General features: G+C 53.9%; 1 protein-coding gene across 1 annotated transcript in view; it reads left to right on the top strand.

The window, feature by feature from the left end:
- The window catches only part of PODXL (podocalyxin like), an 88903-nt gene extending 64249 nt beyond the window's left edge, over window positions 1-24654 (top strand). The window contains exons 5-8 of the mRNA XM_039519650.1: window positions 10919-11066; window positions 14147-14208; window positions 14754-14921; window positions 22623-24654. Of these exons, the coding sequence (XP_039375584.1) occupies window positions 10919-11066; window positions 14147-14208; window positions 14754-14921; window positions 22623-22817 (573 nt within the window). The 3' untranslated portion in view covers window positions 22818-24654. The remainder of the gene's footprint in view (window positions 1-10918; window positions 11067-14146; window positions 14209-14753; window positions 14922-22622) is intronic.
- The last annotated feature ends 3009 nt before the right edge of the window (window positions 24655-27663 follow it).

The following is a 27663-nucleotide window of genomic DNA, read 5'->3' as shown; positions in this document are numbered from 1 at the left end:
ACAGGAAGAAGGAAGAATTGATACCTTTCAAAGTTTTGGCCCAAGTGAGGGGACATGGGGGTGTCATTTAAGCTCCCCGCCTCAGGTGCCAAAATATTGTGGGCCGGTTCTGTGGTGAACTCTGCTCCGCCAGCCTGCGCGGAGAATGCAGAGCGTTTGGCTAGCCTGCAGGCTGGAGTTGTCACAGGAAACACATCTGCACCATATGGGTGGGGTTCAGAGATTCTCAATGCACTCTGCAGACAGGCACAGAGAACTACAAGCAACTTGCCCACAATTCATGCACCAGAGGCAAGTTCAGAACCTAAGAGTCCCGGTTCCCAGTCTCCTGCGCTAGCCTCCGTGTCTGTCCTGTGGTGGCAGAGCTCACTTTAAACTGAGATGCTCTTGTCTGTTATCTGTAGGTTCACTGTAGGATCTGCCACTTTCCAATCGTGCATTAAGCAACGTGGCGAATATCTATTATTTGGGGTTTGGTCTCGTTCCTCTTTGCCCCAGGGGGAGAGCTGTGTGTGCAGTGGAGTGGCTTGTTTTGGTAGGGTTTTATTTTGGGGGTGGGTTTTTTTTTGTAATGTACATGGCCACTCTGCGTTTATATTAGAGGAGACTGAGCTGAGAAGTTCCCCTTGCACCTGGAGTGGAAGGTGGTGAGGTTACTTCCTGGGGGAATTCATTCCATAGTCCCAATCCGGCCCCTGAGAAAGCTGTCTCCTGCATAGCCCATGCTTTGTGCCAGTGCCATGGCGTGGGCCCCTTTCTAGACCCTCTCTTGGACTCAGCTCATTGGCTCACCGTGTGGTGAGGCAAATGCCATTGCAGCATCCCCGCACGATGAGACTGAGGCAGTCCTGACGGTATTCGGGGCCTTTTAGTGTGCTCTTCTAGGCTGGGGAGAAGCCAAGACAGTCCTGGTGGTATCTGCACTTCAGCAACATCTTACAGCTAAGGATCTCAAAGAGCTGAGAGAAGCTAGTTAATTAAGCCTCACAAGACCTCCCCTTTGAGGCCAGTAGTGAGCAGGGGCGACAGCAATACAGCTCTGCGATGTGATCCTGGTAGGTCTCCCTTGCTGAGCAGTGGGTCAGCACTTGGGTGGGAGACCTGGAGGCAGTGCTGTTGATTCAGTAGGTAGCACTCTTCCCTTTAAGTGAGATCTAAACCATTGCCCCACCATGGAGCTAGGTGCTGGGCTGCAGCCGGGGCTGTCTTGCAGATGAGACGTACTTCCACCCCCTTGTGACTCTTTAAGAGGTGCTGGTGGTTTTGGTGAGGGTCTCAACTCTGGAGTCCCAATTAAATTCCAAGTTTCGTGACTGCACGAGGGATTCAGAGAGGAAGAACATAGTTCCAGCTGGATAGAGTATTCTGCTGTTTTTATGCGGTAGCATTGCAGCGTTCAGTTAAAGAGCTGCTGCCCGCCACCCCAGAGCTGGCTGCATTTCAGTAGCTAGTAAAGTGGGCCTTACAGTCTATTTTTACTACCTCCATAGAGTCATCGTGCGGCATAATTAACATTGGTAAAAGGCTTTTGGAGTCTCTGGAGTAGAGCCCAGGTCCCCTGAGACCCAGTCCCAGGCCTCTCCCCTAATCACCAGGTTCAGTCTGCTGGGCTCAGCTCACACTCTGCTTCACAGCCACTTTGAAGCAAGAAGAATTTTTAAAGGGGAAGCCCCGTGCTCAGTATAAGGTCGCCAGAGCAGGGCTGGTTTCCCTAGGCAGGGAAACCTGTTGCTGGGCCTCGCAGAAACACCCTATCATTCATCTCATCTCATTGCTTTATTGTTTAAAGGGCCCTTGACAACTTGTTTCCCTTGCCCCCAGAAAAGGAAAGGATTAGGGCTGGGAGGACAGGCCTTTGCTTCCTGGAGATCTGCGCAGCGTCGCAGCCTGGCGGCTTGGCCCCCACAGCGACTGACATGGGAAAGCAGGCCTCCGACTGGGGCAGCCGCAGGCCGAGCTTGCTCTGCTAGAAGCCCTGCCTTGAAGCCTGGATTTTCCCACGTCAGCCGTGCCCAGGGCCGAGCTGAGCTACCTCACTGAGCTGGAGAGTGGCGGCTGGGGGAAATCTCTGTTCTCTCTCTCTGTCCATCTGTTTAGGGCGGTTTGTTGATTCAAGTGCTGTTACCTCATTTGGGGATGTTAGTTTTAGATTCCCGCCAGTGTGGGAACCAGATTAGCTCAGCCCGTCAGGCCCTGTCAACTCCAGCCAAAGAATGCAAAATACTCTGAGGGGCAGGGAGGTATTGGAGCAGATGGAAACCATGGGGGACTGGCAGGTTCAAGAGGCTGGGAATGAGGAACAGAGATGTTTGCCTCCGAGGGCAGCAGACCCTCCCCAGCACACGTCAGGAGGGACTGAAAGTTGTCCCATGGCTCTTTGGGAGCCTGTAGGTGGTGAGCCTGGGGGTTTCTAGTGGAGAGGCATCCATAGCCACCGGCAGTCATTGGAGAGGCAGCAATGACCGAATGGGCCATGGAGGCAGGACCATCCTCTTGCAGCCATTCTAGGGCACGTCAGAGCAGAGTGATTAAATGACACTTTCCGATAACCAGAGCCCTTTGGTCTCCTGGGCTGATCCATCCATGGCCCCACAAAGTCCTGAGGCTTCCTTCTCAGACGCCTGGCATTGGCCAGGACAGCCACACGTCAAAGCAGGTCAGGGAAGTCATGTTCCTGTGACTTGAGGCCTGTTTGCCAGTCCCTCGTCTGTGCAGAGTTCCTTGGATAGCGTCAGCCGACTGCATTGACTCCATGGGGGAGCAGTGGACGCTGTGTGGCGTTCTGTGCGTAGGGTCCCCTTCTGGGTCCCTCGGTTTTACCTGAGGGGGCCAGGCCCTTCATCAGTGCTAAGTCACATTGTTTCTAAAGCCTTTTGCTTCATGGTTCTCGAAAAGGCCCACTAAGAGCTGCAGAATTAGGGAGGCCGATTCCTGCGGCATTCAGCATCATGTCGACAGGCCTCTGTGGGAATGTTGCAGTACTGGGAACTTCAAGAGGTCAAACCCCAACAAGGCAGGAGGACAGCCCACAATATCATGAGATTTTTTTTAAAAGACGGTATTGTAGTTTTTTGATCTGTCTTTTGATTTTTGAACTCCCCTTGCCCAGCCCCAGCGTGGGTCTGAGAGACAACTAGTGCCGCTCATTCTCCCAAATGTACTGGATAAGGGGAGTTGCCCCCTCTTCCCCTCCCCCCCCCCCCCGCAGGAGCTCTCACCCTAATATGTCCCCATTCCCTGCCCTGCAATTAATTCTGTCCCTGACCTCCAAATCAGTCCTGTCCTGTCCCACCCAGTCCCCATATCAGTTCTGCCCATCCTACTTCACCCCATCATTTCTGCCCCCCGTCCGCCATCGATTCAACCCCCCAACAGCCTGTCATTTCTGCATCCCTCCCATTAGTTCAGCTGCCAGCACCCCATCAGTTCTGCCCCCAGCCCCACCTCCCTAGTTCAGCCCCCTCTGCTCCTCCTGTGGCTCTTTACCCCCTCTCCCAGGCCTGAGGGGCTGCAGTGGGGCCCCCTCTCCTCCTTCCCGGGACTCTTCACCCCTCCCCAGAGAGGTGCTCCCCAGAGAAGGGGAGGAGCAGAGGCACCGTCCTGTCCTGGTTGCTCACAGCAGGAAGGAGAGGAGTGGAGCTGCTGGGGTCTTTAGCTCCCTCCTCCCTTGGGGTTGCCCTGGGGAAGGGGAGAGAGCTCTGTCTGCAGCAGCTCTGATGGGTCACTAGAGGACAGGAGCTTCTCGCATCAGCAGAAGCCTGGCTCCGGCCCCGACCAAAATCCTGTCATTCCCGAAAAAATGGTAAGCGTTAGCAACACGGATGTTAGCGCGGCTGCGCTTGCTGCTCCGTCCCAGCCAGCAATGGCGCTGCAGGCCCAGGCTAATTTGTAGCAGCTAGGGCGGGGAGAGACCAAGCCTAGAGAATGAGTTCGGTTCCCAGCTCTGCTACAAGCTGCCTGTGTGACCTGGGGCAAGCCCCTTCGGCCCAGCTCCTCAGCGGCAGGTGGGCGCCTATGGCCACTAGGTAGGTGCCTGCGGCCACTTTTTAAACCCCGCTGACATTTTCAAAACTGCCGCCTCGCTGACATCTAACCCGGTAGGCTCCTAAATCCCTATGCACACCTACGTCTCTGCCAGTCGGCTTTCACAAAGCCGCCCGAGCCCTGACACTGCCCCACAGCCAAGGAGCTGCCCAGAGCCCTCGCTCAAGCCAAAGCCCCCAGAGGCCCCAAAGTGAGAATCTCAAAGTAGGTGGGGGAACGTCTAGCTCAGCGGCAGGGCTCCATCCTGTCAGCATGCTCTGAGCCTGCCTGAGACCTGTGAGATCCCACAGCAAGAGGTGCCAGAGGCAGGCACGGCTCTGCCTGTCCTCACGCCTTTCCCCACCCTGGCGTCCTCTTTGCTGTCCGTCCCTCAGCAGGAGGGGACCTTGATTTCCTTTGTCCCATTGCCAGGGGACTGCGTGGGGCAGGACTCAGCTCACGGGGTGTCTGAGAAAGCAGATCTCGGGGCAGCACTGATTTCCTCAGCGTGTTCAGCTGAACAGGCCGGGTCACGGACTGGAGGGATAGAAAAGATCCCTTTGAACATAGAGCCTAAATGGATACTCACTGAGCTCCTCTAACAGTCACCGGGTGCCCCCAGGGATGGAGCGGGCCCCACTGATCACGGTGACATCATTGTCACGTAAAGAGTCAGATACCAGCAAGTCACTGCCACCTACTCCAAGTTCTTATCTGAACTCCCTCCCCGGCGTAGCTGAGCGCCTCACGGGCTGCAGTGGATTTCCCCTCACAACGTGCCTGGGAGCTAGGGCAGTGCTAGGAGCTGGGGAGCAGAGGCACACTGCCACTAAGGGAAGAAGGTTTCCAAAAGCACCTGTGGCAATGAGCTGCCTAGTCCCATGGCGTTAGGTGTCTTTGGAAAACCTTCCCCTGAGCCACTCACCCAGGGCCCACAGAAAGCTGCAGCCAAACAGGACTCCTAAGTCCCAGGGTAGCATCCCAAGCCCTAGTAATGCCAGGTGGGAGAGGGAGAAGGCAGCCAATGCTAGTCCCCCCCCCGCGTCCCCCGTCTTCCCCCCCCCACCCCGACACATTAGCACACCAAGCCAAAGCCCTTTTCAGAGTGAGGCAGGGCAGATGTAAAGGGAGCACAAAGGGTTGTGGTTTGAGAGGGAATTTTTAAAGGGGTCATTTAAAAAGATAATTAAATGATTAGCTGCGTCCCATTGTGCATGTTGTTAGCCAACATGGGGACCTTCCGAGCACCGTGCCTCCGCTTTGCTGGTTCCGCTCACTGCTTACGCCTTATCTTTCCATTGTCAGCTTGCAGGACAGGGTGCCCGGCCCTCCTGCGTGTGCTGCGCCTGGCCCCTGGGAGTGTGCCCAGGAACAACAGCTCATAGACTCATAGGTCAGAAGGGACCATTATGATCATCTAGTCTGACCTGCACAATGCAGGCCACAGAATCTCACCCACCCACTCCTGTATCAAACCCCTAACCTATGTCCGAGTTATTGAAGTCCTCAGATCATGGTTTAAAGATCTCAAGGTGCAGAGAATCCTCCAGCAAGTGACCCGTGCCCCATGCTGCAGAGGAAGGCAAAAAACCTCCAGGGCCTCTGCCAATCTGCCCTGGAGGAAAATTCCTTCCCGACCCCAAATATGGCGATCAGTTAAACCCTGAGCATGTGGGCAAGACTCACCAGCCAGCACCCAGGAAAGAATTCTCTGTAGTAACTCAGATCCCACCCCATCTAACATCCCATCACAGGCCACTGGGCATACTTACCTGCTAATAATCAAAGATCAATTAATTGCCAAAATTAGGCTATCCCATCATACCATCCCCTCCATAAACTTATCAAGCTTAGTCTTGAAGCCAGATATGTCTTTTGCCCCCACTACTCCCCTTGGAAGGATGTTCCAGAACTTCACTCCTCTAATGGTTAGAAACCTACATCTAATTTCAAGTCTAAACTTCCTAGTGTCCAGTTTATAGCCATTTGTTCGTGTGTCCACATTGGTACTAAGCTTAAATAATTCCTCTCCCTCCCTGATATTTATCCCTCTGTTATATTTATAAAGAGCAATCGTATCCCCCGTCAGCCTTCTTTTGGTTAGGCTAAACAAGCCAAGCTCTTTGCGTCGCCTTTCATAAGACAGGTTTTCCATTCCTCGGATCATCCTAGTAGCCCTTCTCTGTACGAGTTCCAGTTTGAATTCATCCTTCTTAAACATGGAAGACCAGAACTGCACACAGTATTCCAGATGAGGGCTCACCAGTGCCTTGTATAACAATACTAACACCTCCTTACCTCTACTGGAAATACCTCGCCTGATGCATCCCAAGACCACATTAGTTTTTTTAACGGCCATATCACATTGGCGGCTCATAGTCATCCTGTGATCAACCAATACTCTGAGGTCCTTCTCCTCCTCTGTTACTTCCAACTGATGTGTCCCCAATTTATAACCAAAAATTCTTATTAATCCCTAAATGCATGACCTTGCACTTTTCACTATTAAATTTCATCCTATTACTATTACTCCAGGTTACAAGATCCTCCAGATCTTCCTGTATGATATCCCAGTCCTTCTCTGTATTGGCAATACCACCCAGCTTTGTGTCATCCGCAAACGTTATTAGCACATTCCCACTTTTTGTTCCAAGGTCAGTAATAAAAAGATTAAATAAGATTGGTCCCAAAACCGATCCCTGAGGAACTCCACTAGTAACCTTCTTCCAGCCTAACAATTCACCTTTCAGTACAACACGTTGTAGTCTCCCCTTTAACCAGTTCCTTATCCACCTTTCAGTTTTCATATTGAGCCCCATCTTTTCCAATTTAGCTAATAATTCCCCATGTGGAACCGTGTCAAATGCCTTACTGAAATTGAGGTAAATTAGATCCACTGCGTTTCCTTTGTCTAAAAAAAATCTGTTACCTTCTCAAAGAAGGAGATCAGATTGGTTTGGCACGATCTCCTTTTGTAGCTCTTTCAGCAACACGTGCGCTGAGTGCCACAGCCAAAGCCCAGCACCTCCAGAGCCCTGCTTCGACCTGTGGGCAGGGCTGGCTGGGTCAGAGGAAGGTGGGAGCCTCAGAGGAGCTCGCTGTGCGATTGAAGAGCCTGCCAGGGCCTGACTTTCCTGGTGGAAAGCGAAAGGGCAGGAGAAGGGCAGCACCTGGATCTCGCCCCGGTCTCATGGAGCTGAGGCCAAGGGCCCTTGTCCCTGCTGGGAGGCTAACAATGCAGGCGAACTCCCTCACGCAGGCGGCTGGGGAACGTTCCTTCCTCCGGAGCATGTGCATCCTGTCACCACCACGGGCGCCTCCTCAGCCGCTTTGCAAATATTTAGACAAGGAGGGGCGAGGTTGTTCCTTAGGAGGTCAGGGGGGCAGAGGACAGGAATAAAGCAACTGCGCTCTTGGTGGCTGCGAGCCCAGGGGCTTAGCAGAGAGACTGGCCTCACCTCGCCACGGGAGCGGGCTGAGGACTCAGGCAAAGGAAGCACCAGCTCCTGGGCCACTGCTGTGTGGCTGGGCCCAGCTCCTTCTAGCCCAGGAGCTAAAGGGAGGCCAAGTGAGACGGCTAAATTAACTGAGACGTGAGGGATTAGGACGCTCAGCTCTTCTGGGCTCACACTGGCTGCCCCCTCCCCACCTCACTGTCCCCTGTGCTCCAGTCCCCAGCAGCATCACCCTTAATAGGGTGTGTTTTGTGATAGCACCTAGATGGCAGGGCCCCGTTGTCCTGGGCTCTGTGTGTGCAAAGAACAGAGGGACGGTCCCGACCCCAGAGAGCCACGGTGGGAGCATAAGGTCAGGCAGTGGCTGGAGACAGACGGGGGAGCAGGACGTAACAGACAGATGATGGGACTTAGTGAACTGAGCCGTAGTCACAGCACACAGCTGCCAAACCGGTGTTTGTGCTCCACTCCCCACTTCAGCCCCCCCTGCGCCGTTCCAGGAGCTCCCAGGCGCCCCCCTTCTCCCCCTGGCTCTGACCCCGCAGCTCAGCTCCCCCCTCCCTGCACCTTTCCAGGAGCTCCCAGGCACCCCCTTCTCCCCCGGGCTCTGACCCCCCAGCTCAGCCCCCCCCTGCACCGTTCTGGGAGCGCCTGGGCACCCCCTTCTCCCCCGGGCTCTGACCCCCCAGCTCAGCTCCCCCCTCCCCTGCACCTTTCCGGGAGCTCCCAGGCACCCCCTTCTCCCCTGGGCTCTGACCCCCACAGCTCAGACCCCCCGCCTCTGCACCGTTCCGGGAGCTCCCGGGCGCCCCCTTCTCCTCCGGGCTCTGACCCCCAGCCCTGCCTGGCACCTTTCCGGGAGCTCCTGGGCACCCCTTTCTTCTCCGGGCTCTGACCCCCGGCTCAGGCCCACCCTGCACCGTTCTGGGAGCTCCCGGGTGCCCACTTCTCCCCTGGGCTCTGACCCCCCAGCTCAGGCCCTCCCTGCACTGTTCTGGGAGCTCCCGGGCGCCCCCTTCTCCCCCGGGCTCTGACCTCCCCAGCTCAGCCCTCCCTCCCTTCCCCACACTGTTCCAGGAGCTCCCGGGCGCCCCCTTCTCCCCCGGGCTCTGCCCCCGAGCCTGGCACAGCTCAGTACCTGGTACCTGCACAGCACATGCTCAGTGTCACAAGCCCAGCCATTTGCTCACAAATCCCCGTGAGATGGGAGCTGACCGGGGCCCTGCTTGTCTCTGGGACTTGGGGCTCTTCATCCACCATCCGTCAGGCCTGCTCCCTCGCAGGGCCCTGTTTACCCTGCCCCATCCTATCCCCTGGCTCCCGGCTCGGTAAGGGCACAGCCCAGCTCGTTTGAAGCCGGGGCCAGGGACATGCAAGCGTGATCTGGCTCCCCGCAGCCCTCCGGGAGTTGCTATTTCTGTAACTCCAAAAGCTGCAGCCCTCAGATAAGGCCGGTCGTGCCCTGGCGAAGAACTCCGGCCAGCTGCATTTGGCTTGTGATAAAGAAACTGCTTCGAAACTCTTCCTGGCCTTGGGGCTGAGGCACAAGGCAGATGAAGAGGGAAGGCTGCGGAGGCCGCGGCCAGGAGGGACACTCCTGGGCCCCGTGTGTACAGCCGGAGCAGCTGGGGCATCTGGGCTCAGCAGAGAAAAAGCCCCAGGCAAGACGCCCACTGCTGCTCAACGAGGCAGTGGTGTGGTGACCGTTAGCGCCCAGTCTCCTCTGGGGTTATTAGGCGAGACCAGAGGGAGACTGGTCCCATGTTTACATGGGGAGGGAAGCAGCCAATGTCGGTCGTCGCCTGCTTTGCAGAAGCTGGGGGGCTAGAAAGAGAGGCAGCCCTGTGATGCCTCGGGGCACCTGGGCCTGAGAGCCGCCTTGTTACCCCCTGCCTCCCACGGGCGGGCGTCTCAGCAGAACGTGCAGGGGAATCTCTGCCACCACCAGCCTCACAAGCCCTCTCCTCTGGCCTCTGCCAGCACTGGCTTCTCCTTAGCAGTAGGGATGTCCCAGGTCCTGAGTCCTTGTGAATCGTTCTCCTGTGTTATCCAGCCCTGGCTGCTCACAAAAATCCCAGATGCTGTGCCGTGGGCCCCAGTTTTCCCTTAAATCCCCGTTCCCATAAACCACGCAGCATGTGTCATGAAATAAAAGACAGTTTATTTAAGAAAGAACCGAGAGTCAGCGAGAAACAACAGAGAAAGGTGGAAACATGTCTACAATACAAAACAAAATCATAACACCCCAGACTTGGGGCTACACTCTTTCCTCGTTAATAAAGTAGGTTTCTCCCTCCCCCCCCCGCCATACAGTGAATTAGTCTTTTGTCTTTATTCCCAGCCAGGGCCATCGCCTGCCTGCTATGCTTCTTTTCACCTCCAAGTGGTTTCAGTTGTTTGCAGCTGACTCTGGGGTTTTTCCATTGACCGTCTTGGGATGGAGCGGGAGGGGTCGACAAATACCTTGCCGGCTGAGCAGGGCTCGGTGACACCTGCCTTCTGCCCAGATACATTATCCTCAGGTGACTAACTTTTACGCCAAGTCCATAAAGCATATCTTCAATAGCAATACCTTATTAACTAGCATACGTACAGCACACCCTGATTACGAATCCAGACCCATTAGGAGCATCTCTTTATGGGTAAATACCCTGTGAGACCTGGTTGGTGTCGTGAGTTTCTCAGTTTTGAGGGGCGAGATGGTTGCAAAGAACAGGGCACTCTTTGCCAAGGGGTTGCTGTGTCACAAACACCTTATTGGCGACAAGACCATCCCTAGGACTCCCCAGGCAGGAAACTGTTGCCACTATTTCAGCGTCTCAAAAGCAAGCTCCCGACCATATTCTTTTAATGCAGCGGAAGCTGGCCTAATGGTTAGGGCTCTAGCATGGGGATGTGCGAGACTTGGGGTCATTCCTTGCTGGCCTGCAGACTTCCCATGTGACCATGGCCAAGTCGCTTAGCCTCTCTGTGCCTCGTTCCCATCCGTGTTGTGAGGCTAAACCCGTCAAAACGTGGGAGGATAACGGCATTAAGGACTGGGAGGCGCTCAGATACTATGGTGACTGGGGGGACAAGGTGTATAAGTACCATAGAGCGATAAACTAAATCTGGCCCGGCCTCCATTTCAAAGGTGGCTGGTCACCATAGCACCGCCTCCATCTCTGACCTGGAGGTACCACCTCTTGGGACAAGAGGGTTGTTCACACTTGGCTGAGACCACCCACAAAGGGGCCAATTCGTGCCCAGTGCTGGTGTGGTTCTGTGATGTAGCACCTGCCCTCTCCCTCCAGAACAGGGCTGAGAACCATCACGCTTGTTGCACGACAGTGCTGGGTTGGATTTGACCTGGGGCGCTGGACCCAGGCAGACCTGGGGCGCAGAAAGTTGGTTGGCAGCTGTATCTGCTGGCTTAGCCGATGTGCTTTCTGTCCCTGCAGGGCAACCCTGTGGATTCCTCCCTGCACAACATGCTCTGCAAAGCTGTGAAGGCCACATTCAACCGGAGCCGAGACATCTGCACCGTGCGCCTGACCGCCGTTGGGAACTCCCCCAACAGGATTGCTGTGCTCGGAGTTTCTGTGCAAAGTGAGCCCTGCCCACTACCCAAGGGCTTTGCAGGAGGGGAGGGGGCGGGGGGTGTCTCACTGCTGAAGACCTTTCAGCCCAGTGGTCCCCAAACTGGGGGGGTGTACCCCTCTGCAGTGGCATGGAGGAATGTCCGGCGTGGGGGGGAGGTGGCGGCCTGGGCCAGCCTCCCACGGGGTGGGGGGTGGACGGCAGGGAGCAGCACCACCCAGCCCCGCTCTGGCCCTGGCCTCAGCCATAGCTGTTGTCCCAGTTCCACTCCCAGCACCCTGCTCCAGGCCATGGCTCAGCCACCAGCCCCCTGCTGTAAGCCCCGAGCCCGCATGCTTGGCCTCAGGCCTCCGCTCTTGGCCCCAGCCTGGCCACGACTCCGCCCCAGGCCCGGGGGGTGCAGACACATTCCATTACTGGGGGGTCGGGGGGAGGGCGAGAGGAAGTTTGGGCACCACTGTTTTAGCTTCTTCAGGAGGCCTGGTGGAAATCATGGAGCTGTGTAATCAGCCTTACTGGGGACTCCAGTACTTTCCATTAAGGGCTGGTTTGGGCTCCATTGTTCCCGCTGTCGTCCTTTGGGCTGTGACGGAAGCCCAGTGGCCCCAGCAATCAGTAAACGGCTAGGCCACCGCTCTGGTTCCAAACCTAGTTGCCAGGTGGATCAGTTCGATTTCATCTTCCAGTAGGGTTACGACCCACTAGCCAGTATCAACAAGGGCCTGGAGCCCAGGCCAGAGAGAGAAAAGCCTCACCCCATGGCGGCTCAGGAGAGTAGCTGTGCAATGATCTCTCCCTGCAGGGGCCCTGGTTCAAATCCAGCCCAGCTCAGGCGTGACTGAATGTCACTTTGATGGCTGCTGGGTTGCTGATGTGAAATGAGGTGGTAGGTTTCAGTCCAGCTTCCAGGCTGCAGGTGCTTCCATGGTTAAAGGGTCCCACGAGGACCGACCTCCTTTGGGCACCCACAGAGGAGAGGACAGTGTTTACAGGGCCTGGGGAGGGACTCCCCTTCGTTCAGCAAAGCCAGGCACTTAGAGCCAGTTTACACAAGCAGGACAGGCCAGAGCTCTCATGCTTCAGGGCAGAAGCTTACTGCTAGCTGCCTGGGGTCAGGAAGAGATCTCCCCTCGGGGCAGGTTATTCTGGAACTGCCTCCTAGGGGGGGCTCTTTCACTTTCTTCTGAGGCAGCTGGTACTGGAGCAGGGACTTACTCTCACAGCCGAGGAGGGTAGCACCTGCCTCTCTGTTTAATGCCACTCCTGGCATGGTGGGGAAGGGAGAGAAAATGAGAGCAGTGCATGGTCTTCCCCCTCTACCCACCAGGGAGAGCTGCTGGTACCAGCCTTGCCAGTGATCTCATGCAGGCGAGTGTGTGGAGAGGGGATCTCAAAGCTCAGGCGGACCTAAATAACCCAAGCTGGTGCTCTGGGCACACAGCCCTGCTACAGCATAATAATAATAATAATAATAGGAGATATATCAATCTCCTAGAACTGGAAGGGACCTTGAAAGGTCATTGAGTCCAGCCCCCTGCCTTCACTAGCAGGACCAATTTTTGCCCCAGATCCCTAAGTGGCCTCCTCAAGGATTGAACTCACAACCCTGGGTTTAGCAGGCCACGCCCCCCCCGCTGCATGGTCACCTCAGTAACAGCCCCACCTGCTGGGGAGAGGTAGGAGCCCACTGCTTGGCAGAGGCCATTTGCCAAACTCCCGGGAACAATCTGATCCTTCCCGCGCTCTATGAAGGACGCCTGCCCTTGGGGGCAGGGAAGTGACTCCTGGCCTGTGAGCTGCTCTTCGACCACCAGCCTCCTTGCCTCACGTTCCCCCGTGCTGTCTGCTTCCAGTGCACACAGCACTGCCTGTAATGGGCCTCCCACGGCCTGGGCACAGGGTAGGCAGGGGCTGGGATTCGGAGCTGCCCTCTTGTGCTGTGGGTACGTCTACACCGCAGTGAGGCACCCACAGCTGGCCTCAGGCGAAGGGGCTGTTTAATTGCAGTGTAGACACTGGGGCTCAGCCTGCAGCCTGAGCTCTGGGAGCCCCCCCGGCACCTCGCAGGGGCCTAGAGCCCAGGGCTCCAGCCTGAGCCCGAATGGCTACACTGCAGTTACACAGCCCCTTCACCCGAGTCAGCTGGCACAGGCCAGCCGCGGGGATTCAGGTGTCCCTCAGGGACTCAAGTGCGTGCTTAGGGTGATTGTTTGAAACACTTGGCGCTTATGAGGCCCGAAACCAATCCCCAAAGCCCATCACGCTAGTGAAAACAGCCCCGGCTCCCCGCCCCAGGGCTGCGTCCGCTCCCCATGTGGCCCCAGCCCGCTGCACAAACGGGACAGCCGGAGCGGCCAGAGGGCTGTGGGATCCCGCGGAGGGAGCAGCCCAGCCCGCTGCACAAACGGGACAGCCGGAGCAGACAGAGGGCCGTGGGATCCCGCGGAGGGAGCAGGACAGCCGGAGCGGCCAGAGGGCTGTGGGATCCCACGGAGGGAGCAGCCCAGCGCAGGCGGGGCAGGGACTAGCTGCCCTGCGAGGTTTGCGCCTGCTTTGATTTCTGTTCTTGTCACGCTCTGCAGCACGTGTGTCATAGCGCCGCATGCAGGGCTCAGGCAGCCCTTCCCTCAGCCGGTGCTCCGGCACCAAAAATCTCCTTTGAACCAGTTTGCTTTGGGCCTGGGTGTCGTGCTGCTGAACGGTATTATTAGCGTTACAGCCCTGGGCTCCAACCCAACGAGCATCCCGGCGGCAGGCAAAGCACAGCCAGCAGCACGGCCTCCTCGGGCCCACAGACTCCTTAACCCAATAGAATCATAGACGATCAGGGTTGGAAGGGACCTCAGGTGGTCATGCACTGAGCCTGACATGCAGAGAGGGCTGGGCAGTCTCCCTCCCCCGTTTAATCCTTGGCTTCTCTGCAGAGGCCCAGGCTGCCATTTATTCACTGCAGGGCCTGGGGCAAGTTGCCCCGTTTCCTCATGTGTGAGATGGAGGCTGAATGCCCCGAGCTCCGCCTGGGGCAGGCCGCGTGGCGTAGCCGTTACTCAGGGGGCCGCCCTTCACCTCTGTCTCGTTTCTCCCTACAGCCAACGCTGCGCCCAAGGAGCTCTTTGACCTGCTGGGGACGAAGAAGGGAGAGCTCCAGCAGGTGAGTGGGTCTCTCCCCCCCCCCCCCCCGGACGAACCCCACTTCCCGTTCCTGGGGAGGAGGCTTTGGGCAAACGCTGCCGAGATGACATTGGCTGGAGCTCTGGGGCTGGAAGACAGTCCCACTGCTCCCTGCCATGCCAGCCCCAAGGCAATCAGCGTCTCCATTTCTAAAGGGCTTTAGCCTGTGACTAAGAGGAGCCAGTTCGCAGGGGACGGGAACATGGGGGTGACGTCTCACTCAGCCCGGCTGCTGTCCTTGGACATCCCTCCTTCCCCTCTGCGCAGGCTGCCTGGAGCCCCTGCCAGGGCAGGGCAGCACAGCACACGCCGCAGTTGTATGCGCCAGCTGATTGTGCAGCTGGCCGTTCTGTGCAGGCCCAGGCTCGGGAGCGCGAGCAGGAGCTGGGCCGCTTGCCGTGCCATGGAAAGAGGACTGCAGTGGAGGCCGAGGGGGCGGGCGCTCTGTCAACGCAGGCTAGGCACCAAGGGAAGGGAGGGCAGGTGCTGCTGGATCTGCCCCCTCACCCTTCCTGCCCTTGGCAGCTTGGCATTGGCAACGTCACGTACGCCGACAAGCAGATGGAGGAGGAGAATGAGGACCGGTTCAGCATGCCCTTGATCATCACCATCGTGTGCATGGCCTGCTCCCTGCTCCTCATCGCTGCCATCTACGGCTGCTGCCACCAGCGGGTCGCCCGTAGGAAGGATCAGGTAAGCACCCGCGGGGGCTTCCCGTTATGTCCCCAGCCCCCTGCAGGGCAGGGGCGTTTTGTTTAGTCAGTCAGCAGCCAGAGGGCTGGGGTGACCTGCATGGTGGGGGAGAAGGGAGCTGTGTCCTAATGTGGACGGGGCTATTGCCAGAAGCAGAGAGGTGGTCCTGGGATCAGACCACTGCCAGCCACCCTGAATTCCTTGGGGACGTGTGGGGCTGGCTGCTCGGCTCTGTCAGCCTGGCTGGGCTGGGAGGACTGACATGGAGAAGTCCCCCTTCCCCTCCCATTACTTTAGACAGGCAAGAGCTGGTCAGAATTTTGTCCCAGGGAAACCTAGTTGTGATGCAAATTGCTTTTGGTCAAGCACAGAAAATGCTTTGGGGGAATCGCTCTGTTGGCAATGAAACTGGTTTTCTGATAGAAAAACAAAAATGGGTAAAAATTTTGGTTATCAAACAGGTTTTGGGGGTTCTTTTTTTTTCAAAATTTCCCTTGAATTTTTTTTTCTTTTTTGATGAAAACCCACCCCCCAAAGCGATTTGATTTCTTTCAAAAATTTTAAAATATCCTGCGAAAAAGAATTGGCATTTTTCAGCCAGCTGTAACCCAGACTCTGCCCCCTCAGGAAATCAACCAGGAGATGCCCCCAGGGGAAAGTCATGGAACAATCTGCCCGTTACGCAGTTTCTGTAACAGATCTAACACTCGCCTCTATCAGAGACAGGATACGGGACAAGATGGGCTGACAGTTCCCACATGCCCAACATTTTTAAGTGGGTGGCAAGTTTTTTCCTCAGGCCCTCGTCCAAATTAAATCCCTGGCTAACACAGCGAGCACAGGCACAGTCACTGAGCATGCAGCCCAAAAGGCTGTGTTTTTGAAATGAGGGGCAGCTTGGCGTCCTGCCCTGAGCCTGCATCCCATCCCTGTAGATTCTCATAGTGTAGCTAAGGTAGCAGAGGATCAAAGCCCCAGTTTGAGTTACGCACCTAAATACCTTTGGGGCACTAGGCCTGAGTGCCTCCTTAGAAGCTGATGGGTGAGTCCATTGTGCTCAGAACAGTAGGGTTTACAATGGGCTAATCTGACAGGGTGTCGTATGTTTCTCCTGTTCATGTCCCTTTGAGTTTCCCTGGGAGGATCAGGCTCACAGCAGAGCAGGCTGGACTGTTGCTCCCCAAGGTTCCCTACCAGTCAGAATATTGGCCTGTACTGATTTACTCCCGCTAACCCCTCAGTTAGTGTGCCCAGACAGCAAGTGTGAAAAATCAGGACAGGGGGTGGGGGGTAATAGGAGCCTATATAAGAAAAATCCCCAAAATCAGGACTGTCCCTATAAAATCGGGACATCTGGTCACCCTACCCTCACTGGCACTGCTGGACAGTCATTGTATCGCTCTGTGCTATAGGAAATGCAAATGTGACTTGCAGACACAGTTGATGTCCACAGGAGGGCGCAGGCACTACACCCTTTTAGATCAAAGACCGCCAGGAGTGATGGTTGCTGCGGCAGCAATTTAACTCTTTAGTTTAGCACTGCTAGGGAAATCCCTTTGCTCGCCTGTGCAGAGTCCGGTCTCAAACCTAACAGATAAAGGCAACATCTGGTGCCAAGCTTGCGAGCTAAAAGGCTGGCTATAGTATCAGTGTAAAGAGCCAAAAGAAACCAAAGTACAAGTCACTGCTCCCTCGGTTTACACAGCTCCAGTTGCTACTGATAAAAGTTTGGATCTAACGGAAAAGGAATTTGACAATATCATATGCAAGAATCCTATGATAGGGCAAAACCACTAGAGGTCTTCACAAGTTCTCCTGAGGGCGATGTGGGATTTTTCAGAGAATTAAAATCCTCCTTTCAATTGGCTTAGAAATGTCTATAGAAGGTGATCACTCAGGGCTCGTTTACACTGAAGAGTGAGGTCAACCCAGTTATGATGCGTAGGGGTGTGAAAAATCCACAGTCCTGAGCGACATCGTGAAGCTGACCTAAGCCCCAGCGTGGACAACACTAGGTCGGCAGAAGAATTCTTCCATTGACCCAGCTACCATCTCTCGGGGAGGTGGATTAACAACAGCGAGGGCTATAGCCCCAGCTTCTTACACTCGGGGCTGCTTCTCTTGTGCCCTGCCTCTGCAATCAGGAGCAAAAAGATGGGCTGGTCTTTAGGTCCATTTCATTGACGAGACCACAACCAGGGTCACTGTCAGCTTGAAATTAACTGTATAAAAAAAAAAAAAGAAAAAAGCATGAGAAGTGGTTACAGACCCTACCTGGGCTGGAGCCCCCATCAGTGTGAATTCCTTGTATTGCTGTAGTGCTTAGGAGCCCTAATCCTGGCCCAGGACTGCAGTGTGCTAGGTGCTGTACACACCCAACCGGAGCGTACATATTTCTCTCACCTTTCTTGCTCTGTGAGAGGCCCAACAACAGGTGCAACTCGCTGTATGGGGGAAGGAGTGACACTGATTATACACCACGAGCTGTCAGTGCTGAGTGTTGTCTACTGCCATTTAAAGGTTTAAACACATTTTCAGGCAGACGTGTGATTTTTAGGTCCGTTTCACTGCAAGGTAGACACCTGTCCGCTAGGAATTGGACTGCAGCTCAGCACACTCATGTCCCAAAAGGCCGCTGGCCAGGCACAGACAGTAACAGGTATCTGTAATCGTGGGCCTGGGCTGGAGTCAGGCTGACGTCCTTGAGAAGAAAGGCTCTCTCTGCCCTGAGGAAGACAGGCCTTAGCGGTGACTCGGAAGGCTGGCTAAGAAATTGGAACAGGCCAGCTGCTCTCCCTGGGGTTTGCTGGAGGACTGGGGCGCTGATGGGTAATGTGGGTTCTTACACCGGAAGGGGCAGGCGGCTCCATCTTTCGCTCACTTTGTCCCAAGTGCTCATTAGAGCAGAGGAGCTCTTAGCAGAGACGAAAAGCAATGGCTGTGGAGCACCCTGACTTGAAAATCCCTTCCCTGGTGAGGATTTCTGAGGCAGTGCAGCTACTTCCGTGCAAACAGCGGTGTACGCTGCTGCCGTTACCCCTCTTCGAAACCATTGCCCGGCAGCTGAGGAGCCATAGGCCGGGGGTTTCCACCAGTGCAGCTACATCAGAGCAAACCCCTCCCGTGTAGCTGAGCGTCACGGCTCAGCTCTCAGCCTCTTGGGACTGGAGGGACGAGACCACAGGTGTCTTCCGGGGCTGATGAGGCCTGAAGTTCTAATGTAAAAGACAAGCAGATGATTTCTCTGCTCCCCTCGGCAAATACATTTCAGGCCTTCTTTATACATCATCAGAGCAAAAATGGGCACACGCCCCTTTCCCCTCCCCAATCCCCATTGCAGGTCCTTGCTAGCACAGAGCCAGGTCATCCCTCCATCTCCAAATGTCCTTCCAAGCGCACTTAATTCACCATGATTATTTAATCTACAAACATGAGAGAAAAGCCGCAGTCGAGTCACCAAACAGGAAGTGGCAGCATCCTGTCTAGACACTGAAGGACTCGCTCCTCGGCCTGTTTGTCAAGCCCCGAGGAACCAGCCACAGACAAGATTGACGATTAAGAGCGGGATGAAAGTGAGGCTGCATTTGGACCTGAAAAGACCAGGCCCCTGCTTCAGAGCCGGCGAGGCTGCTCCAACGCAGGGCTGAGTTTTAAATAGACATAGGGGTGATGGGGAGCAGACAGCTTCGGGGAGCAGACAGCTGTGGCAATTCCCTGCCATTGGCACAGTGTAGGCACCTGAGGGCTGGGATACTTGGGTCTGATTCCGGTTGTTGGGCTGGGTGTGCGGGTGCTGGGTGGTGGTGGAGGCCTGGGCTATAGAGGAGATCAGACTAGATAGTCCGGGGGGTCCCTTCTAGCCTTAAACCCTAGTCCCGTGGTTCTCAACCTTTTGGGGATCAGGACCCATCTGGCAATGTTTAGGGCCTGTCGCAACCCAGTAAATAATCTGGGGGTGGAGGCCTGCAGGTGGATTTGTCCCTGTTCTGCCCCACAGTGGGGTTGGGTCCTGCCCGACACTCACCCCATAGTGGCAGCTCCAGTGCTGTGGGGCTGGCTGGGCTTGGCTCTCGTGCTGCTCAGGTTTGGCCTCACCCCTGACTGGACTAAATTTGTGCGAGTGGAGCTGTGACCTGGCTCATGGGATGGCAGTGCCACTCACTCAGATTTGGCCTACCTGGACTCCGGTCGCCATGGCGGCTGGGCCAACCCTGAGCGGCACTGGGACCCCAGGGGTTGCAGCGCCTGAAGCAGGGAGGTGAGCTCAGCCAGACTCGTGGGACAGGAGCTGCCACGCGACCCTTTGAAACATTCTGGCAACCCAATTTTGGGTCCCGACCCCTGGGTTGAGAAACCCTGGTCTGAGTGACGCGCTGCTAGGATCAACACCCACTTCAGCTCCCCACCTGTCTGCAGGGAGGCATTCAGAAGCGGGCGGTTTGCGGAGGCAGCGCCGAAGAGGCTCCCGCTGCAATATGTAAGTGATGGAATTGAACACAGCCGGCCTGAGTTGCGTGAGCGCCAATCAGAGCCGCTGGCTTTCTTTTTACAAAGCAGCACTTCCAGCCGCTGGCTCCTGAGGCGTTGCCATGGCAGCAGCCTGGCTTCTAATATTTCTAACAGCAGCAGCTAACCGGCCCTGTTTGTGCTAGGTGCTGTACGGCCACGTAACCAATGACAGGTCCGTGCCCTGAAGAGCTTATTGCCTAAGGCCATGGCTACACAGGAATGTTGTACCAGTTGTGCCCATGTACTCAGACCAATATAACACACACACACCCCACCCTCAGGGTGCACACACTGATTCTGGTTTAAGAACAGCTTTTTTGGTTTAGCTTAAGCCCCTTCCCAAGTAACACAAGCTGAATCAAAAAAAGCCACTCATAGGAATGAGTGCCCGGAGGCGGGGTGGGGCAGGTGTTAAACCCCTATATTAATAGTCATGCCTTTCGCTTATAACTGTAGCAGCTTAAATTCACTCCTTGGGTTGTAGCAAAGCAAAACTCCCGCCCACACAACAACTCTCCCATGTAGACAAGGCCTTTCTAGACAAGACAGGCAGCGTGTGGGAGGTAGGCAAATCAGAGGTAATAGCGCACGGTCCCACAGCAGGTCAGTGCCAGAGGTGGGGATAGACCCCACAGCTCCGATACATGCTCTGTGCCCTGGTCCCCGCTGTCGCTTTCATTGTAAGGGGGCTGCATTACAAGGGAGGATTCAGCGCCCACGTTCAGCCTGGTAGAACAGTCATCCCGCGGGCCATTTGAGAGCCAGCTAGTTTGCTGTAGTTATTTTAGAAACGTCACAGACCAGAGGGCAGGGGAGGAAGGCGTGGGGGAAGGGCAAGTACAATCTGGTGCCCACTTCCCAAAAAATGAAGGCAGGGTGATCCTGGCTGTTGTCAGCCCATAAGGCCGATTTCCACCCACAGTCAAACTGCAAAGGGGAACACGAAGTAACTGTGCAGAGCCATGAGCAATTAGCAGCATGAGCGGTGGGTTTCTTGAGGAAGAAATCCTGCCAGAAACTTAATTGCTTTGCTTTCTGGACTGAGATGGGGACCAACTGGCTAAGCGGCAGTTCTGCAGAAAAAAGACGCGGGGATGACAGTGGACGAGAAGCTGGATATGAGTCAGCAGTGTGCCCTTGTTGCCAAGAAGGCTAACAGCATATTGGGCTGTATTAGTAGGAGCATTGCCAGCAGATCGAGGGAAATTATTATTCCCCTCTATTCGGCACTGGTGAGGCCACACCTGGCGTATTAAGTCCAGTTTTGGGCCCCCCACTACAGAAAGGATGTGGACAAATTAGAGAGAGTCCAGCAGAGGGCAACGAAAATGATTAGGGGGCTGGGGCACATGGCTTACGAGGAGAGGCTGAGGGAACTGGGCTTAAGAGAAGAGTGAGGGGGGATTTGATAGCAGCCTTCAACTACCTGAAGGGAGGTTCCAAAGAGGATGGAGCTCAGCTGTTCTCAGTGGTGGCAGATGACAGAACAAGGAGCAATGGTTTCAAGTTGCATTGGGGGAGGTTTAGGTTGGATATTAGGAAACACTATTTCACTAGGAGGGTGGTGAAGCACTGGAATGGGTTACCTAGGGAGGTGGTGAAATCTCCATCCTTTGAGGTTTTTAAGGCCCAGCTTGACAAAGCCCTGGCTGGGATGATTTAGTTGGTGTTGGTCCTTCTTTGAGCAGGGGGTTGGACTAGATACCTCCTGAGATCTCTTCCAATTCTAATTTTCTATGATTCTATGTCAAACGGATTTTAGCAAAGCATTTGATGTAGTGTCTCTTGAAGTCCTATTGGAATTGGCTTGGCTAGGAACACTTGAAGAATGATTAACAGGCTAAACTCCAGGTAATGGTAAACCAGTGTAGCTGGGGCAGAAGTCTAGCCTCATTCTACAGTGATGGCTTGTTAGCATCACAGCTGAGCTGCGAGCGTGGCTAGAATAACACATTCAGAACACAGACTGATGACAGGAAACTGGAAGAAGTGGCAAGAACCAACCAGGACAGACAAATCCTCTAAAGAGCCCGAGAGAGATTGGAAACATGGGCAGAAAAAAAAGATGCGCTGGGAAAGGCCCAGGTGAGGACATCTGGGGGATGATCCCTCGGGCACCTGACCAGTGCAAGATACTTGCGAGGCGCAACAGTGCCCAAAGAGACAACAGAGGGAGCATGGACAGCAAGTTAGACATGAGTGGGCAATGAGACACAACTGCAAGATGAGCCAGCATAATATCCAGCTGCACATGCTTGGGCGTCATGGCCAGAGCAGGGAACTAATCATCTCTCCAGCTCTGGTGTGACCGTTCCTAGAGCATCGGGTTTGTTTCCAGGCACCATATCACTAGGAAGAGGAGGTGAATCAGGCGTGAAATAGTGAAGCCCCATGCCTTGGGACTAGCCTGGACAAGAAAGACAGCAGGGAGCGTAGAATGGAGACCGACGCTTCCTGGCTAAGGGGAGATGGAGCGGATGAGCTATTTGTCTTTTCCCATCTCTGTCTTCTGTCACAGAGGACTAAGGTGGGACTCTGTGGCATTATTTATACAGAGGCACTTCGTGACCCTAAGTGCACTGAAAACCAAGGGTGGCCCCAGTCAAAGAAGGTTCAGCCGAACAGCAGGGTTTTTCCTGCTTTGGGGATGCCAGGAGGACAGGTGCAGAAAACAGAGCGTGGAGCCGGCTAGTTCTGAAGGACACTGTGCTGTTGAGCTCAGGAAAGGTCTTGCTGAAGGAATTAGGAGCTGGTGAGGTGAGCCAGGCAGATTGCTTGTCTTTGGCCCTGGGCAGGAGGAGCTGAGGGAGAACCAAGCCACCAGCTGCAGTACACTTCAGACTCACTCTCTTTTTAAAATTCCCTGATTGAGTAGCATCAAAGGCTGGCAGATGCTTTGTAAGATTCTCCACAGAGCCCCGCCAAGGTACCTCAGTCCTGATCCACAGCACCCCTGCCCAGTCCAGTCTAGGCCCCTCCATCCCGACCTACAGCACCCCTGGCTAGTCTAGTTTTGGTCATCACCAGGAAAGTCACACTAACATGTCTGGTTGTGAGGTGACTGTGCAGTGTGGACAGATGCTGTGAGGATAAAGGTTGGCAGCTAGGAAATACTGTACATTTATCCACAGACCGACCACGCTTTTGTTTTCACCAAAGATTTCTGTTTTTTTTTTTCTTGTCCCCTTCCAGCAACGCCTGACAGAAGAGCTACAGACCATGGAGAATGGCTACCATGACAACCCGACCCTGGAGGTGATGGAGACCTCCTCAGAGATGCAGGAGAAGAAGGTGAACCTGAACGGGGAGCTGGGAGACAGCTGGATAGTCCCCATGGACAACCTCACAAAAGAGGAGCTGGAGGGAGAGGAGGACACGCATTTATAAGTGACATGAAACTCTACCAGCAGAACAAAACAAAACCACCCCAAAACGATCAGAGCCACAAGTGCCGTCGCTTGGAGCATCCTGTGGAGCAAGGAGACACCCAGGTGCCTGAATGCCCCCTTGAGGCAGGAGACCATGACTGGCGTTTGCTCTGGCCCAAACGTTGTTCAATCAAAACATATTCACTGTCCAGACTAGGTTGTATTTTTGCTTCTGTAGCGGGAGAGGGCCTGTATTTAAGCCTTGACTAGAGACAAGAAAGTTCAGCTTCTGGCCATTGTAAAAGGATAAGAGCTTGAAGGCCTCTTGCAGGGCTTCTCAGCCTTTTCCATACGGGGACCCCTTCCGTCTAGCTGGGATCTAGCACTATGGGAAGGGCAGAGTGGTCATGACACCCCCAGCCCCGGGCTGAGAACCCTGGATTCAGAATGATCAGAAGCCTCTGGTGCCTAACGGGGGTACTCCAGAAACTGCATTAGCATCACAGCGGATTTGCCTTAGTGAAGCGTGCTGCTCAGGATAGAAGGGCTGGAGGCAAAGGGCTAGCGATCTACTGTCATAGGTTTTTCTCAGCTCTTCGCTCTGCTGTCATGTGCATCACCTACTGCCAGTGCCCAGTACATTGTGAGGCTCTGCATTCTGTTTGGTTTTTTCCCCATCACTGCTCACCAGGAGAATGAGGATCTTTCCCCCATGTAACCTCCACCATCACCTGCATTTCCATAGTCAAACCTCCAGGTTCTGCTCCAATCAAATGATGGGCAGTGGTGAGAACACGGGGTAGGGGATTTGGGGTCCATTCTGTGTGACCTCAAAGAAGTCACTTAGGTGCTCTGTGCTTTTGTTTTCCCCATTTGTTATGTGCAGAGAAGCTTTATAGAAGTGTCAGTTATTAAGCCACAGGAGATAAGGGAAAGAACAGCAACTGCCCTCATCCCAAGCCACATGATTGCCTGGTCATTTGCAAAGTCTCCCTGGAATCACTATGGAAAATACTTTGCATTCACCAAAGCTTCCCCTGACAACCACAGTGATCACTCCTGGGTCCTTAATACTCCCTCTGTCCTACATGGACCTTCCTGGCCTGCAGTGTGAATTCCACTGACTGACACCGGGGTCCTGTTGAGGCTACACCCTTCCTTCAGGACGGGGCAATGTTAAGGCTCCAAGACTGCACTTCTGCTGGGTTTCTTTAGCCACTGTAGGTAGACGTTGCCGTGGGATGTTGCCTTCTCAAGCCATTAAAATGCAGCATTTTTTCAGATACAGTAGCGTCCTTACTACAGCGAATAAAACAGAGTTATTTAATTCTTGGCTGGAATCATGTCCATAAACAAACTGAGCAGGAAATACTTGCACTGCCTCTGCCATTGAAAGGAAATTCCTAAGCCCATTCTTTTAGCTCCTAGCCCAAAGGTCATAGAAGTTTAAAGGGCAAGTGTGTAGGAAGCCCACCATGTATTTAGGGAGGGTCCCATTAGGGGTCCTTAGTGAGATCTGCATTTGAAGCAGGACTAAACACCCTGTTTCATCATTGCATCCAATGACAAAGTCGCTCAAAATGCACCGTGAAGTTTCTCACGGCTCATAAAAAGGCATCTAACAGCAGGCAAATAGGAAACTGCCACCTTGATTGTCTGGTATGCAGGCAGACTCTTGTCAGAACTGCATTTCCTGAATGTGTGAATGCAAAAGAGAGATTCAAACTCACTGGTACGTCTACACTACCCACCGGATCCGCGGGTAGTGATCGATCTATCGGGGATCGATTTATCGCGTGTAGTGTAGACACGATAAATTGATCCCCGATCGCTCTGCCGTTGACTCCGGAACTCCATCGCGGCGAGAGGCAGAAGTGGAGTTGATGGGGGAGCGGCAGAGGTCGACTCGCCGCCATCCTCATGGCCAGGTAAATCGACTTAAGATACGCCGACTTCAGCTACGCTATTCGCGTAGCTGAAGTTACGTATCTTAGGTCAACACCCCAGTGCAGACCTAGCCATTATGTGAGGCAAGGGCTGGTGCTGGGGAAAAACTTAGTGAAGTTGCTGCTGTTAACCCAAAAATTCTCTTACACACCTGAAAAATCTGTGTCATGTGCCAGGACAGGGCTGCCCTCCTCATCTCCTTGGGGAGGGATAGCTCAGTGGTTTGAGCATTGGCATGCTAAACCCAGGGTTATGAGTTCAATCCTTGAGGGGGCCACTTAGGGATCTGGGGCAAAAATCAGTACTTGGTCCTGCTAGTGAAGGCAGGGGGCTGGACTCAATGACCTTTCAGGGTCCCTTCCAGTTCTAGGAGATAGGTATATCTCCAATGATTTATAATTTTTTTATTTTTTATCTCCAATCCTGTGGCATCACACATAGAAAGCGTTAGTAACACTGGCCACTCTCAGAGCAAATCCAGGCACTATTAGCGAGAGAGCGAAATGGCAACAGGCATTTCTAGAACGCACCAAACCAGTCATCCCTTCCATGGTGGGCAGCAATCGCGTCACTCGTCAGTTAATCACTGCAGGTTTCCTTTAAGGACAGGTGTTGCACTCCTGAGCATCAGCCAGAAACACTGCAAAGGCCCCCAACACAGGATTAGAAGAAAACATACCAAGGCTGTTTTACAGCCCGAAACTGACCTGCTGAAACACACGCTAGCAATGCTCCCCCTGCCATAAGCAGAAGAATGCAACTGGGAACCTAAAATCAGTGCCAAACTTAGAGCTGGTCTGAGTGACGTTAGCTAGTCCCACTTCTGGCAGAATTTTGTGCAATCAGTTAATTTGAAAGCTCTGCCCAGCTGCAAAGGAAAAGAGAATTCAGCAATCAGGCTAAACAACAGCTGGCTTCATCAGGGGAGGAGCTCGCCCAATGTCGTATCCGGATCCAGTTGGCATGGGTCAATTTCTGCCGATTCACGCACCCAGTTGAAATCAACAGGTTTCAAAATAGGAAAGGCGAATGGAGGTTGCATCAAGCTCTGAAAGAAAAAGCAACTCCTTGACTTAATATTTAATCTCGAATGTTACAAGAGATACAAACTGCAAAGCCTCAGACGGGTGTGCATGTTGGATATTTTCTTTAAAATGGGGTCACCCATTGTGGAAAAGTTAATGTAAGTGCAAAGAAAAGCACATGGATAGTGATCTCACCTGCATGCAGACAATTCCATCAAGTCAGTTACTGGTTTTACCTCTCAAATGAGGCTGATGTTACTGGTATGTCTGGATGGCCCCTCTAGTGTTTCTTCTTTAAAAGTGTGCTTGCCAATTGATGGTGCTGAGACGCACTCTGAAAAGACTTTACTTCAGTGGCAAAGCTGGGGCTGAATTTTGACATTCAGACCTTTTTCTTTAAAAGCCCCACTGTTCTGTGCACTTTCCAAAGATTTATTAACAAAGGAGCCCAGGATAAAGCCATTGCACAAAATCTGCTCTGCTGTGCAGTGATTTCACACAAGCCAGCTGGGTTTTGGGTTTACTGAAGGCATAGAGAACTCACCAATGAGCTAAGCAGGGCAGGGGTCCTGGCACATGTTAAAAGTGTAACAGCAGGGCAGGGTGTGGAGACTACATCTCCCAGCATGCAGTATTCTTTTGATCTGAGCCACCTAGTCACTTGGATCAAAATGTGCTTGGACCTGTCGTCTGTGTACGTTGCACCTCCGTATTATAGATAAGGTTGGCTACACTCTGCTCCTGCCTGTGCATAATTGGGCACAGGCTACAGGTTCCTCTGCTTAGCAGCTCCCACAAACTCCTGATAGGAACCTGCAGCCTGTGCCCAATTATGAATAGACAGGAGCAGAGTGTAGCCACCCTTATCTATAATATATAAATCAAAAGAGAATTTGCTTTGGCCTCTGCTTGTAGAGCAATATTGCAGAGATGAAAGGGCAGCTATGAATTTCACAAACTCTCTAGTTTTGGGGCCAATCTGGTTTATACATTACATACAGCTAATGTGCTAATGAGATTTTGCAGCAGGGAAGCATCAGTGAAGCAAAAGCCACCTTCTCATGTTGCCACCTTAGTAGGCAGAGTGTCCTGGAAATCACCTACGTATTGATTTGGATTGTGCCAGGCTGGGCATCTAAACCTATCATAATAATTGAAGATGTACCTATCTCCTAGAACTGGAAGGGACCTTGAAAGGTCATTGAGTCCAGCCCCCTGCCTTCGCTAGCAGGACCAAGTACTGATTTTTGCTCCCGATCCCTAAGTGGCCCCCTTCAAGGACTGAACTCAACCCTGGCTTTAGCAGACCAATGAGACCTGTGAGAGGTATCAGCAGAGGGCAAACTACAGTGAGCGGCACTTAAATGCCAAGGTGATCGTTACCGCGAGCAGAGCCTAGCGTAGGGTGACCAGACGTCCTGATTTTATAGGGACAGTCCCGATTTTTCACACTTGCTATCTGGTCATCCTCGCCTGGCGTAACTCACGCTAACATAGAACAGCGCTATTCCCCCTCATGGCTGGGCACCACGGAGCAGTTCCTAAGTGTGGCCCTTGCTTGGGTCATGGGCAGGGATGGACCAGTGGGCTGAGGTCCCTTCCAACCCTGATATTCTAAGGATGAGCAAAAGGAGCCACATCATTAGCTTGGGGGCAGTCGCCATGTCAAGCCAGTGTACAGATTCCAGCCATTAGAGGGGGCAGCGCTGCTTTCGCATGAAATACACCAGGATTGGGAAAGATCCAGAATTCCTTACAGGCGGTGCTGGGGGAGGGAACAGAAGAGTTCACATTTCTGAGACTTTTTTTTTTTTAAAGTCTGATCTAGAGGTGAGTTTTCAGGGTGTGTTTGACCCCCCACCCCCACACTGTGACCCAGCATCATCCCAGGGC

The sequence above is a fragment of the Mauremys reevesii genome, linkage group 1 (assembly GCF_016161935.1).
Source record: "Mauremys reevesii isolate NIE-2019 linkage group 1, ASM1616193v1, whole genome shotgun sequence".
In the NCBI taxonomy this organism is placed as follows: Eukaryota; Metazoa; Chordata; order Testudines; family Geoemydidae; genus Mauremys; species Mauremys reevesii.
The sequence above is the reverse complement of the archived record's forward strand: the minus strand, read 5'-3'. Positions and strand labels throughout refer to the sequence as shown.